At 46.9% G+C, this 15610-nt stretch overlaps 1 protein-coding gene across 1 annotated transcript; it reads left to right on the forward strand.

Annotated features, from left to right (window-relative positions):
- The first annotated feature begins 468 nt into the window (after positions 1–468).
- On the forward strand, positions 469–11147 carry LOC123369988 (DNA topoisomerase 1-like). The gene is made up of 2 exons (XM_045016113.1): positions 469–683; positions 9396–11147. Exon 2 carries the CDS (start codon positions 9424–9426, stop codon positions 11038–11040), a length of 1617 nt encoding a protein of 538 aa, XP_044872048.1. The 5' UTR covers positions 469–683; positions 9396–9423; the 3' UTR covers positions 11041–11147.
- The last annotated feature ends 4463 nt before the right edge of the window (positions 11148–15610 follow it).

Raw genomic sequence — 15610 nt, forward strand, 5'->3', positions numbered from 1 at the left:
CATTGAATCAACTGTATAGAATATTACTGCACTATAAAAGTGTATAGAGTGAGGTCTTTTCTGAGAGCTAATGACACACTGTGACATTCTGTACCTTGGGGGGAGCGTATTGTAACCCCCATATTCCTCATTTTTATGTAATCGTGATCTCACAAATAAAGCAGGCCTTGTAAGGTATCGGGGAAAGCTTATGACCTGCTGAAAGTGATTTCTCTCTCCATATATGTATATCATTAATGCATATGAAGTTATGAGAACTGTGTTGTACGGTTGTCACTAAAACATGCTGTAAGTTGGGGGAATCAGCCAGATATTAGCTCCCTAGAGGCAACAGCAAGGAAAGTAACCAACGCCTGGGCGGGGTGTCAAATAGCCTAACAGCAGCCATTGCACGATAAGGGAGCTACAATGCAGACTCATCTGCATGAGGCCACACGAGAGGAATTGCTCAACCTTGTTTAAAGAGACTCAGCAATGCCACACAGACCTGCCTGGACGTGTGTTCTACAAGCACATGGACTGAGAGTATAAAACAGGCAGAGTGGACACATACGGGGCCAGTCTCCTGCCCCCACCTCTGCTGCAAGCAGCCAAGACACTGGGAAGAAGACAAGACTCTAACACAGGAGATCAGCCCAGTTTTAAGGAACAAGCCTGTATAAAGGACTGCAATATCCAGTGGGGTGAGAAAAACTGCTTCATCTAGTTGCTGCTCAGTCTAATAGGGTTGGGCATTTAGACTACGTGCTTTTCTTTCCTTTTCTTTCGGTAACCACTCTGACTTGTTATGCTTTAACTCATAATCACTTAAAATCTACTTTTATAGTTAATAAATCTGTTTGTTTATTCTACCTGAAGCAGAGTGTTTGGTTTGAAGTGTGTCAGAGATTCCCCTTGGGAGAACAAGCCTGGTTCATATCAATTTCTTTATTAAATTGATGAACTTATATAAGCTTGCAGCATCCGGCGGGCAGGACCGGTCACTGCAAGACGGAGGTTCCTAGGGTTGTGTCTGGGACAAGAAATATTGGCTCGTGTCATTCAGTTGCACAGTCCAAGCAGTGACTGGCCAAAAGTGCTCACTCACGTAGCTGGGAGCAGCTGACATGCCAGAGGCATGTGTGTGAACAGCCCAGGAGTGGGAGTTCTCACAGCAGAGCAGGGTAAGGCTGGCTCCCAGAGTCAAGGACTGGGGTGACCTAGGAGATCACTGGTCCAGATAACACTAGAGGGGAATGTCAACACACTGGTAATTAATATCATTGTGTACTGTATGTATTGACACCTGATAAGGAATTATGGATACTTACTGATAGCAATGTACAAAGATTATTACAGGGTGTGACTACAGGGGTACTTAGTTTCACAGGTATATGCATATTAAATTTCCCAAAGGGTGGCATGTGAGATCTCTACCCAAGAGCACACTGATCATCATAATCATTGCAAAATGTACGTATGGATAATATTTAAGGAGTTATGTATGTATAAATTTTCACTTGATTTCACTGTAAACATATCTAAGTGCTGTGTGTTGAGCAGACCAGTAATCAGAGGTGAAACTGGTAGGCTGGAGTGTATTGCTTCTTTGGGAGCAAGAAAACTGTGAAAGCTGTGAGTGTCCAGTGGAGCAGGGGCTGGATGCTCCAGGGAGGTGCTCAGAGGGTGTGGAAATTGGAGTGTACCTATTGCTGGCCTGCAGAGGAGTAGGCCGAAGGAGGACTGCTTGTGTAGCCCATGGCAGGTGGAGTTGGCAGCTTGCCTCCAGCAGGCACAGACCGAAAGGGCAGGTGGCAGCGAGGTGTCTTGCAGCCCTGGGTATCCCTAGGAAGCGTCATATAGGGCAGTGAGGTTTGTGATGGGAGCTTCCAGGAAAATCCACTAGGATGATGGATGGGGATGTTATGGTCAATGTGGGGGGAGTCAAAGCAGCTTCAATAGTAAGCCTCCAATTTTCAGAGATTCCCAACTTTCGGCAACAGTCACTTTTGGGGCTGAAATTTTCCAGGCTTTGTGCACGTGCTTCTCTCTGATTCACCACATTTCATTTCAAACATGCCTGCTCCTTCCCATGGACCCCCCGTGATAGCCTGATCCCCCCCACTCCTCCGCTGCTTTCAGACCCCAGTAAGTAGAAATTGCTCGAGGAGAGAAGTACCACTCTGGGCCTCCCTTTGGTTAGGGGGAATCCTGGGCCAGGTTGTTGTCTGGTGGCTAGATTGTGCTGATAAAGCCCAGGCCAGAGTAAGGAGCCGAGCCAGGAACATAAACCCAACTCCCCAGGCCAGTACCTCAGTCAGTAGCCATCCTTCGTCTCTACGCATCCAACATGCTAGACGCTTCCTGGCCTGCCCTCTAACCACACCAGCTGATGTTCAGAACGCTGTGACACTTGGCACCAGCTGACAATTGTGACTTTGTGCTTTGGTGCATGACCCTACGATCCAGCCTATGGCCCATCTGTGAGATCGGAAGATACGCTCCCTGCAGCTGGATCAGTAGAAATAACCCCTGCCAAGGCAGCCCGGTGGACCCATATGCCCCTCCCATCTCAGTGCTGTTCTCTTGTGGCTCTGAAGGCAGGACCCCCATGGAGGTGGGATGGTGCCAGACTGGGACTGGTGCAAGGAAGTACACTTACCAGGATTGCAATGTGGATGGAACAACAGTGGTTTGGGTTTAGGAGGCAAAGACCCATTCATACATGTGTTCCCAGGAACGAATGGCAATTCCATCACTTGGTCCAGGGAGAGATACGAGCACAACGAAGAAGTTCCTAACACAGGCATCCTCCTAGGGGAACAGACCCCATCAACACAGGAACAATCCATCAACACCCCCAATTTCCAGAAGAGGGCGCCTGTCCCCCGGCTGCAGGGGACAGAGGAGCATTTCCCTCAATGCTATTCCCACAACTCTGAGGATGAACCAAACCTCAGGCTTCAGACTGTGGGAGGCGGATGTCTCTGGCAGACATATTTTTACCTAATTGCCATGTAGAACATTATACAATTGATCACACGCATTTTGCCTTCAGCTGACACATCAGATAGCAGCCGTTCTTGGAGATGGGTCCCAAGAGCATAGGCACCAATGCTTTGCTTTGGTTTGACAAGCACCTATCCACCTTAAATGAGTCATTCCTCCCGGGATAGAAGGAATTGGCTGGAGATCAGAATTATACTGAGCAATGGAAACACCCAAAAGTCTGCTTCCCACACTCCTGAGGAGCTGCTGGGTTGGACAAATTATGACTCGTAGGCTACATTTGCTGTGTCAGCATTGCCAGGTTTGGTTTTCCTCCAGTCAGGAGGAGAGTTATCAAGGGCAAAGCTCCACTCCTCTAAATTTCTTGTGAAGCCTCCCCCTCCCGCATTATTATTTGCACCTGATCAGTGGAGATCAAGGTCAAAACCTTCTGTGACTGGGGTCCCAGTGATTGTCTTTTGAGGGTTATTTATTTTGCAGGATGTTTAACCCTTTCTGTCCATGCGTCACACCTTCCTAACTCTCTTCTGGGACCTTCTATGAGGTCCTCGCTTGGTTCAGCAACTACTCAGTGAAGGAATCCATCAGCTATCGCATCTAGGAAAATCTGAGCCCTATTATTGTTACTAGCACTTGTCCTCCAGTCTATATCTGGGAAGTTAAAGTCTCCCATGATCACACAATTCCCATTAGTATTTACTTCATTAATAACATTAAAGAGGTCTCTATCCATATCCAAATCAGATCCTGGTGGTCTATAGCACACCCCAAGCACTATCTCAGGGGAGGCTCTAGTAGCTTTCTTCCCCAATGTGATTTTTGCCCAGTCAGACTCTGTCTTATCCATTCCATCCTTTCTTATTTCTTTACAGTTAACCTCATCAGTGATATACAATGCTACTCCACCACCACCTTTGCCTTTGCCCGCGTGGAGATTACCTGGGCATCTCCCAACCATCTCCCCCCAATTCCTAGTTTAAAGCTCTCTTAGTCAGTTGTGCCAGCCTCCAGCCTAGAAGTCTATTTCCTTCCCTACTCAGGTGAAGTCCATCCCGAGAGAACAGTCCTCTGTCCATGAATGCCTCCCAGTGGCCATACATCCCAAAGCCCTCTGCAGTAAGATGTGGAGATCTGCACAAGTCTGATTACCTGCTCCTACACAGAGGGAGAAAAGAATGCTCAGGTTTGGGTAGCCACTAGTGTATGTAAGGCACTCTGATATCCTGGTGAAGGGCTTCAGAGAAATACTACTTCGATTCATTTATTGCCAGGCCAGAAGGAACCATTAGATCACATGGTCTGACCTTCTGTGTAACACAGGCCAGAGAACCTCACCCAGTTACCCCTGTATTGAGCCCAATAACTTGTGTCGCTAAGACAGGTGGACATTACCCCCCCACACTCCCTCCTGCCGCCAGTTGAGTAAAAAAAAAAAAAGACACCTTAGGCGCAGGGCCCTCTTAGGCACAGGGCCCGATTCTGGGGAATCGGGGGAATCAGCTTAAAGCCGGCCCTGCCCTCCATCATTCAATACAGTGATACCTCACCCAGTGAATGCAGCTGGGGTGCACGCGGCTAATTCCCAGTGGCTATTGCCGGCTCCAGGCGTGGGAGGGGAAGAGTTAAACTGAAGAGATTATAAGTCTTTCAGGGCAGGACCTGTTTCTTATTGTGTTTGTATAGTGCCTGGCCCACTGGGGTCCCTGGTCTTAGCTGGGCCTTGTGGGTGCTCATGCCTACAACGGGGCAAATAACTGATTGTTCAGTGGCAGTTCTGAAAAAAAAATTAGTTTGGATTGAAGTAAATCCAACTAGTCCTATAAGAAGAGGGGAGGAGTCAATGGAGATAACAACACCAAACATGAGCCCCAGGAGGATACAGGATGGGTTGCGCAGGATTGCAAGAGTGAATAGGAATCGAAAGGACTTGCAGCCAGTGGGAGCAGGGGATAGACCGGAGAATTGCACCGTCACCAGGAAAAGGCAGGTCTACGTGATTGGAGACACCTTACTGAGAACACAGGCCTGTAACCAGAGCTGATCCGGAGAACAGAAGGGTGTGCTGTCTGCTGGGTGCTAAGATACGGGATGTGGACCTGAGGCTGAAGAGGATCCTAATGGGAGCAGGAAAGAATCCACTGATTGTCCTTCATGTGGGAACAAATGATACGTCTAGATTCTCGATGGAACGTATCAAGGGAGACTATGCCAGGCTGGGGAAGACTCTTAAGGAAATCGAGGCTCAGATGATCTTCAGTGGGATTCTGCCTGTTCCTAGAGAAGGGCAACAAAGGTGTGACAAGATTATGATGATCAACAGATGGCTCAGGCAGTGGTGCTATAAGAAGGGCTTTGGGATGTGTGGCCACTGGGTGGCATTCATGGACAGAGAACTGTTCTCTCTGGATGGACTTCACTTGAGTAGGGAGGGAAATAGACTTCTAGGCTGGAGGCTGGCACAACTGATTAAGAGAGCTTTAAACTAGGAATTGAGAGGGAAGAAAACAAAGAAAGAAAGGATACAGCCGTGGGTAGGAGACTGGACATACGGAGGAAGGGTAGTGTAGATACCAGTCTAATAGGTGATGCTGGTGGTAGAATGTCTGGGTAAAGAATGTGAGTGAAACCAAGCAGCATGAATTAAGATGTTTGTACACCAATGTGAGGAGCCTAAATAACAAAATGGAGGAACTAGAGTTACTGGTGCAGGAAGTGAAACCGGATATTATAGGGATAACAGAAACATGGTGGAATAGTTGTCATGACTGGAGTACAGGTATTGAAGGGTATGTGCTGTTTAGGAAAGACAGCATTAAAGGCAAAGGTGGCGGAGTAGCATTGTATATCACTGATGAGGTAGACTGTAAAGAAATAAGAAGGAATGGAATGGATAAGATAGAGTCTGTCTGGGCAAAAATCACATTGGGGAAGAAAGCTACTAGAACCTCCCCTGGGATAGTGCTTGTGGTGTAGTATAGACCACCAGGATCTGATTTGGATATGGATAGAGACCTCTTTAATATTTTTAATGAAGTAAATACTAATGGGAATTGTGTGATCATGGGAGACTTTAACTTCCCAGATGTAGACTGGAGGACAAATGCTAGTAATAATAATAGGGCTCAGATTTTCCTGGATGCGATAGCTGAAGGATTCCTTCACCAAGTAGTTGCTGAACCAACAAGGGGGGATGCCATTTTAAATTTGGTTTTGGTGAGTAGTGAGGACCTCATAGAAGAAATGGTTATAGGGGACAACCTTGGTTTGAGTGATCATGAGCTAATTCAGTTCAAACTAGATGGAAGGGTAAACAAAAATAGATCTGTGACTAGGGTTTATGATTTCAAAAGGGCTAACTTTAAAGAATTAAGGAAATTAGTTAGGGAAGTGGATTGGACTGAAGAATGTGGGGATCTAAAGGTGGAGGAAGCTTGGAATTACTTCAAGTCAAAGTTGCAGAAACTATCAGAAGCCTGCATCCCAAGAAAGAGGGAAAAATTCACAGGCAGGAGTTGTAGACCAAGCTGGATGAGCAAGCATCTCAGAGAGGTGATTAAGAAAAAAAAGCAGAAAGCCTACAAGGAATAAAAGATGAGAGGGATTAGCAAGGAAAGCTACCTTATTGAGGTCAGAACATGTAGGGATAAAGTGAGAAAGGCCAAAAGCCATGTAGAGTTGGACCTTGCAAAGGGAATTAAAACCAATAATAAAATAGCCATATAAATAAGAAAACAAAGAAAGAAGAAGTGGGACCGCTAAACACTGAGGATGGAGTGGAGGTTAAGGATAATCTAGGCAGGGCCCAATATCTAAACAAATACTTTGCCTCAGTCTTTAATGAGGAGTTTAGGGATAATGGTAGGATGACAAATGGGAATGAGGATATGGGGGTAGAGATTACCACATCTGAGGTAGAAGCCAAACTCGACCAGCTTCATGGGACTACATCGAGGGGCCCAGATAATCTTCATCCAAGAATATTAAAGGAACTAGCACATGAAATTGCAAGCCCGTTAGCAAGATTTTTTAATGAAATCAGTAAACTCAGGGGTTGTACCGTACGACTGGAGAATTGCGAACATAGTTTCTATCTTTAAGAAAGAAAAAAAAAAAGTGATCTGGGCAACTACAGGCCAGTCAGTTTGACATCTGTAGTATGCAAGGTCTTGGAAAAAAATTTGAAGGAAGAAGTAGTCAAGGACATTGAGGTAAATGGTAATTGGGACAAATTACAACATGTTTTTTCAAAAGGTAGATCGTGCCAAACCAACCTGATCTCCTTCTTTGAGAAGGTAACAGATTTTTTAGACAAAGGAAACGCAGTGGATCTAATTTACCTTGATTTCAGTAAGGCATTTGATATGGTTCCACATGGGGAATTATTAGCTAAATTGGAAAAGATAGGGATCAATATGAAAATTGAAAGGTGGATAAGGAACTGGTTAAAGGGGAGACTACAACGAGTCATACTGAAAGGTGAACTGTCAGACTGGAGGGAGGTTACCAGTGGAGCGCCTCAGGGATCGGTTTTGTGACCAATCTTATTTAATCTTTTTATTACTGACCTTGGCACAAAAAGTGGGAATGTGCTAATAAAGTTTGCAGAAGACACAAAGGTGGGAGGTATTGCTAACACAGAGAAGGACCGGGATATCCTACAGGAAGATTTAGATGACCTCGTAAACTGGAGTAATAGTAATAGGATGAAATTTAATAGTGAAAAGTGCAAGGTCATGCATTTAGGGATTAATAACAAGAACTATTGTTATAAACTGGGGACGCATCAGTTGGAAGTAACAGAGGATGAGAAGGACCTCGGAGTATTGGTTGATCACAGGATGACTATGAGCCACCAATGTGATATGGCCGTGAAAAAAGCTAATGCAGTCTTGGGATGCATCAGGTGAGATATTTCCAGTAGAGATAAGGAGGTGTTAGTACCATTATACAAGGCCCTGGTGAGACCTCATCTGGAATACTGTGTGCAGTTCTGGTCTCCCATGTTTAAAAAGGATGAATTCAAACTGGAACAGGTGCAGAGAAGGGCTACTAGGATGATCTGAGGAATGGAAAACCTGTCTTATGAAAGGAGACTCAAAGAGCTTCACTTGTTTAACCTAACCAAAAGAAGGCTGAGGGGAGATATGATTGCTCTCTATAAATATATCAGAGGAATAAATACAGGGAGGAAGAGGAATTATTTAACCTCAGTACCAATGTGGACACAAGAACAAATGGATATAAACTGGCCATCAGGAAGTTTAGACTTGAAATTAGATGAAGGTTTCTAACCATCAGAGGAGTGAAGTTCTGGAACAGCCTTCCAAAGGGAGTAGTGGGGGCAAAAGACATATCTGGCTTCAAGACTAAGCTTGATAAGCTTATGGAAGGGATGGTATAATGAGATTGGTCTTTGACTACTAGCGGTAAATATGCCCAGTGGCCTGTGATGGGATGTTAGATGTGGTGGGATCTGAGTTACTACAGAGAATTCTTTCTTGGGTGTCTGGCTGGTGAGTCTTGCTCACATGCTCAGGGTTTAGCTGATCACCATATTTGGGGTCGGGAAGGAATTTTCCTCCAAGGCAGATTGGCAGAGGCCCTGGGGGGTTTTCGCCTTCCTCTGCAGCGTGGGGCACGGGTCACTTGCTGGAAGATTCTCTGCACCTTGAAGTCTTTAAACCATGATTTGAGGACTTCAATGGCTCAGCCACAGGTTTGATACAGGAGTGGGTGAGATTCTGTGGCCTGCATTGTGCAGGAGGTCAGACTAGATGATCATAATGGTCCCTTCTGACATTAAAGTTTATGATTCTATGAAATCTCTCTCTCTCTCTCTCTTTTTTTTGCCATAGTCAGTGAATTGAATAAGTCCATTGCAAGCCTGTTCCAGATCAAACTTGGGTTGTCTACATCCCAGCTGAGTGCCCTAACCACTGAGATAACAGTTACTCTGTGTGTGTGAGAGATAGAGAGAGAGAGAGAGAGAGAGAGAGAGAGAGAGAACAGTGACTCCACCATCAACATCTTCTCTTCTGGCCATTTTGTGAATGGCCGGAACTATTAATGTCAAATTCCCAAAGAGTTTTGGGTTGACTGAAACTGCATTATTTGGCAAATAAACTATTCATAAAAAACATTTCACTCACCTCTAGTCATCACCATAGTCCCTGAAAGCTCTTGTACAAAGGACCTTACCTGAGTTTCACAATGACCAGTGGAAAGGCTTGTGTGTTTGCTACACAGATTGAACCAGGATCTTTGACATGCTTATGTTTATACTGTAGACAGGGTCTCAGGCTCTTGTGTAGTGACTTTGTGCTGTTATTCTCTTGATTTTTGCCATTTGATTTCTCTCTTGCAAACTGCAGAGCTGCATCATGGACCTTTCTTTTTTGTTTCTTCAGACACTAGCCTGTGGCACAGAGAAGAGAGATGACGGAGGAGGAAATATGGAAATGGTGGGAGGAGGAGCCGAAGTATGAAGATGGCATCAAATGGACGTCCCTGAGACACAATGGTCCAGCATTTCCTCCCCCCTATGAACGACTGCCTGACAATATCAAGTTTTATTACAATGGGGAGATTGTGACACTCAATTCGAAAGCAGAAGAGGTTGCCAGCCTTTATGCCAAAATGCTGGACCATGAGCTGATCAGAGATGAGACCTTTCGCAAAAACTTCTTCACTGACTGGAAGGACACTATGTCACCGGAGGTGAAGGAGGTCATTGCTTCTTTGGATCAATGTGATTTTACAGAGATGGCTGCCTACTACAAAAGAAAGAAAACCAATGAAAAAGTACAACAGGAATTTGGCTATTTTTTCTTGGATGGCCACAAACAGAGAATTGGGAACTATAACATCAGCCCCCCTGGCTTGTTAGTTGGAAGGAACTCACCCAACCGGGGAAAGCTGAAGAAGAAGATCCTGCCAGAAGATGTCACCATCAACTGCAGTGAGAAAGAGATTCCTGAGCCCCCGCCAGGACACCGCTGGGGACAAGTTCAGCATAACCCTGCAGTTATTTGGCTGGCCTCTTGGAAAGAGAGCCCGCTGGGAAAACTCAAATACATGATGCCACATGCCAGCTCTAAACTCATGGGAGAAAAGGACTGGAAGAAATATGAAGTTGCTCGAAGCCTGAAGCACCACAGAGCCCAGATTCAGGAGCAGTACCGCAAGGACTGGGATTCTGAGGACAAGTCGCTGCGGCAGCGGGGGGTTGTGCTTTACTTAATTGACAAGTTTGCATTCAGAGTAGGTAATAAAACTAAAGAAGGGATGACGGCCAATACTTTTGGTTGCTGCTCCCTCAGAGTGAAGCATGTGACACTACATGAAGACCATAAAGGAGGAACAAAAAAGGTTGAGTTTAATTTCATGGGTAAAAGTTCCATCCTATACAAAAAAATGGTGCCAGTGGAAGAGAAGGTGTTTAGGAATCTCCAGCAGTTTAAGGAGGAGAAGCGGGAGAAAGATGAAGCGGATCTATTTGATCAAGTGAATCCCCAGGTGCTGCATACGTATCTTAAAGGTTTAATGAAGGGCTTGACAACAAAGGTCTTTCGAACACACATTGCCTGCATAACAATGGAACAGGAGCTGAAAAATCTCACTCATCACCACATCAAGAACAAGGTCTTGTCCTTCAACGAAGCCAACAGAAAAGTCGCAGAACTCTGCAACCACCAGCGGACAAAAACTGAACTGCATTGGTTTGAGCTACAAGACAAAACTGAGGCCAGCAGAGAGGAACTTTCTCTGTTAAAGAAAAAGCTAGAGCAAGCTACGCAAGGCATCAACACAGAAGAGCTCAAGAATGATGTGAAGAGAAAAGACGACGAACTGAGGAAATTGGATGTGAAGAGCAGGATGGAGGAAAACAAACAGCTAAACTTGAAGAGCTCCAAACTGTACTATATAGACCCAAGGATCATTGTGGCATGGTGTAAAAAATGGGGAGTTCCAGTGGAGGAAATCTACACCGAAGCCCAACGTGATAAATTTTCCTGGGCCATTCACATGAACAATGAGAACTTTGAATTCTAGTCTCTTGTTTCATGGTGCCCTCCAGCCAAGTGCAGTGCCCAGTGCCCAGAGTGGAAATGAAGATCAAGAGAAACCATGTGTGAGCTGATTCTACGGGCACTGTTTGAATGATCAAGCCATGCCGAGAAGGATCCATGGGGCGAAGGCCGCTTAATTTGAATCCTACTTTACAAAGGTAGCCCAGTGCACTGGAGATGATTCTTAGGGTATGTCTACACTACAAGAGTAGTTCGATTCAAGTTAATTCGAATTTGTGGAATCGACCTTACGAAGTCGAATTTGTGTATCCACACTAAGGACACTAATTCGACTTTGTGAGTCCACACTAATGGGGCCAGCGTCGACTTTGGAAGCGGTGCACTGTGGGAAGCTATCCCACAGTTCCCACAGTCCCCGCTGCCCATTGGAATGCTGGGTAGAGCCCCCAATGCCTGCTGGGGGAAAAAATGTGTCAAGGGTGGTTTTGGGTAACTGTCATCATTGAACCGTCAATCACGCCCTCCCTCCCTCCCTCCCCGAAAGCACCTGCGGGCAATCTGTTCGTGCACTTTTCTGGTCAGTGACAGCGCGGACGCCACAGCACTGCGAGCATGGAGCCCGCTGCAGTTATGGCTGTTTTCACCTCTTCGCACCTTATCGTCCACCTCTTCCACAGTCAGCTGCTGAGAAATCGGGCTACTTTTCAATGGTGCTGCAAGCACTGGTGTTTTTAGACGCCTGCAGGGAAGGTAGTTTCTTCCCGGACCACAAAATAACTGTTGGGGATGTGCAGATGCCTATAGTGATCCTCAGGGACCCAGCCTACCCGCTAATGCCCTGGCTCATGAAGCCCTATACAGGCGCCTTGGACAGCGACAAGGAACTCTTCAAGTACTAGCGAGCAGCGAGCAGCGTGTCCTGTGACTGTTCAGTTTCTTTACAGAGAAGCTGAACCTGCCCCTGTTTCTTTACCCAGTTACTGTTGACTATCCTCTGCAGTTACATACCCCGTTCACCCCGTTTCCCCCACTTCCAACACACGTGTAAAAATAAAATACATGTTCCATTGCTACTTAACAAAGGTTTCTTTATTAATGACTTTGCATTAAAGGGTTGAAACTGGGACGCAGACTGTGCTGCGTAGGGTGTGCAGTGATGTAAAGACCGCCTCTAAACGTGAGGAATGACAGGCTCCTGCTCCTAGAGCGGTCCGCAGTGCCGGACTGCTTGTTTCAACGGAGCCTGCCATCCCTCCGTTTTGGGATTCTGTGTGCGGGGGCTATGTGACCTTGTGGCGGAGGAGGATGGATACAGATTCCTCTGCTGCGTGACTCAGCGGTCCAGGACAAGGACCGCTGCATAAGATCTGTAACCGCCCTCCCCCGCTACAAAGTCACGTCCCCCCCACCCACCCAGAACCTGGAAACCACCTCCCATACCGACCAGGGTGCCTACTGACTGCACTGTGTGTGTGACCTGCTGTTGATCCTGCCCCCGTGTCTGTACCCTGGTAAAGGTGACTATCCTATGCAATTAACAACCCCCTTCCCTCCCCCCCTTCACAGACAGTCTTCTGTAGAAAAACTTAACGGAAATAGTAATTAACAGCAAACTACTTTTAATAATCAACTACACAGTTAGAGGATGAAACTGGGATTGGGGCTTCGGTGAGCCCAGGAAGGAAAGGACTTCTCAACATTTAGGGAATGAGAGCCTTCTTGTATTTGTGCACTCTGCAGGGGTGCAGTGACAGTTTTCATGGCCCCTGTCGCCCCTCCTTCTTGTTACTTTGGGTGAGGGGGGGTTGGGACTTTGTGGCGGGAGAGGGCGGTTGCAGATATAGTGCAGGGGGGCTCTGTCCTCCTGCCTGCGGTCCTGCAGAACATCCACAAGGCACCGTAGCGCGTCAAATTTTCCCTGGGCATTTCCTGTGTGGCTGGTCAGAACATCCAAGCTCGGACTGCTGTCCAGAGCGTCAACAGAGTGGTGCAGTGTGGGATAGCTCCTGGAGCTACTAAGGTCGATTTCCGTCCACACCTAGCCTAATTCGACGGTGAATTTTGGTTTTAATAACCTTTCATCATAGAGTCCAGTTTGTTTGGGTGGTAAAGAGAAGCTAGAGAGCTTATGGGGATTGTCTGTGGCTCCATGGTATAGTCATATATTAATCCAGAAGCTGATGTGGTGAAATCTAATGATAGAATATAACACCAGTCTGGAGTGTCTGACCTGTTTTTTGACAATCTGACCGGAGGCCTGGTCTACACTAGTCTGTTATTTCGCAATTAGCCGAGTTAATTAGAAAAAAAAAACAGATTCCGTCCACACGACCAAACCGTTTTTTTCGATTCAAAGGGCTCTTTAATCCGATTTCTGTACTCCACCTTGGCAAGTGGAGTAGCGCTTAAATCAAGATCGCAATCCCGGGTTAAAGATATTGTGGATGCAATTCGACGTTATTGGCCTCCGGGAGCTATCCCAGAATGCTCCCTTGTGACCACTCTGGACAACACTCTCAACTCCGATGCACTAGCCAGGTGGGCAGGAAAAGCCCCGGGAACTTCTGAATTTCATTTCCTGTTTGGTCATCATCAGCACAGGTGACCATCAGCACTGTCCACCATCATGGGCGACCATGCAGGGTCCACCATCACAAGAGATCACGCAGTCCCGGATTCACAGATGAGCTCCAGCATGGTCTGAACGGGAGGTACTGGATCTCATTGCATGTTGGGGAGATGAGTCTGTTATGGAAGAACTACGTTCCGAAAAAAGGAATGGAAATACGTCCGCTAAAGTCTCCGGGGCCATGACGGAAAGAGGCTACTCCAGGGACACAGAGCAGTGTCGTACAAAAATCAAGGAGCTCAGGAAGCGTACCAAAAAGCCAGGGAGGCGAATGGGTGCTCTGGGTCACAGCCCCATACATTCCGCTTCTTCCGTGAGCTCTATGCAATTATGGGGGGTGACGCCACCACTACCCCACCACTGTCCGTGGATACATGCACGGGGGGGAGTTGCACGGAGCGAGGAGGAAGAGTCATTGAAGGACAAAGAGGAGGAGGAGGACAGTGCACAGGCGGCAAGTGGGGAATCCGTTTTTCCCTCTAGCCAGGAACTATGCTTAATGCAGGAGCCAATAGCCTCCCCCCACTACCAATGTGGACTCCCGGACCATGACCCTGGAGAAGGTACTTCTGGTGAGTGAGAGCCTGATCGAAGCCACATGGTGAGGAGTGGGGGGAAAACCCAGCCACACTGGGCTATTCGTGTTTAGTTTAAAGGGCTCATCCCTGCTCAGAGCCTCATTGGAGCCATGCGATAGGTGCGGGGTGTTTTGTGAGTTGTGTGAAGCAATCATCCCAGAGAGCCCGTAGGCCCTTCTTTTATATGACAAACCCACCAGGTATTGCTTGCTATGGGAAAGGGCTCCCAGCAGTTTGAAAGCACTGAAATGAATGTAGAAGAAGCAGAACCCCGTGTGCCCCTAGGCTGCCTGCAAGCTGAATTCTGTTGCCCGGCCATATGTGATGGCTTACTTGCACCAAAGTGTCCCCTTTGTTCTCTGAAATGTATCTTTTAAAATACTACCCTTCCTTTCTCCTCCTGCTGTGCTCTTTTAATCGCCCTGTTGTCTGGCTGTGCGAAATTGGCCACCAGGCGAGTTGCCTCAACCTCCCACCCCACCATAAACGTCTCCCCCTTACTCTCACAGATATTGTGGAGCACACAACAAGCAGCAATTACAATTTGAATATTGGTTGTGCTGAGATCTAACTGAGTCAGCAAACAGCGCCAGCGAGCTTTCAAACGTCCAAAAACACATTCTACCACTATTCTGAAGTTGCTCAGCCTATAGTTGAACTGCTCCTTACTACTGGCCAGGGTGCCTGTGTACGGCTTCATGAGCCATGGCATTAAGGGGTAGGCTGGGTCCCTGAGAATAACTATAGGCATTTCAACATTCCCAACAGTAATTTTCTGGTCTGAGAAGTAAGTCCCTTCTTGCAGCTGTTCAAAAAGACCAGAGTTCCTGAAGATGCGAGCATCATGCACCTTTCCCAGCCATCCCATGTTGATGTTGGTGAAACACCAGTGCTTGCAGCACCATGGAAAAGTACCCCTTGCGGTTTATGTACTGGCTGCCCTGGTGTGCCGGAGCCAAGATAGGGATATGCATTCCATCTATCACCCGCCGCAGTTAGGGAATCCCAGACAACACCATCTTTGCAGCCATTCACCTGATGGACCTGTCTCTGCCCGGGCCCCTACCTTTGACAGGAAGGATCGAAGAGAATACCATTTGCACTCCAAACTCCTTCACCCATACTGCCAGAGCCCTGTAGTCACTCTTGATCCACTCAGTGTCACACCTTGCAGTATCATTTGTGCCCACATGGATGAGTAGCATGGGGTAGTAGTCAGAGGGCTGGATAATCCTCGACAATGCCTCCGTAACGTCTCAGATATGGGCCCCTGGCAGGCAGCATACCTCCCAAGATGAAATGTTAGGGTGACAGATGGGCGCCTCTATTCCCCTCAGAAGAGAGACTCCGACAACCACTACCCTATGTTTCCTATTCACAGTGGT

This window comes from Mauremys mutica, chromosome 4 (genome assembly GCF_020497125.1).
Source record: "Mauremys mutica isolate MM-2020 ecotype Southern chromosome 4, ASM2049712v1, whole genome shotgun sequence".
NCBI lineage: Eukaryota > Metazoa > Chordata > Testudines > Geoemydidae > Mauremys > Mauremys mutica.

Coding starts and splice junctions, on each gene's coding strand:
- LOC123369988 (XM_045016113.1), top strand. CDS start 9,424: ATGACGGAGGAGGAAATATGGAAATGGTGGGAGGAGGAGCCGAAGTAT.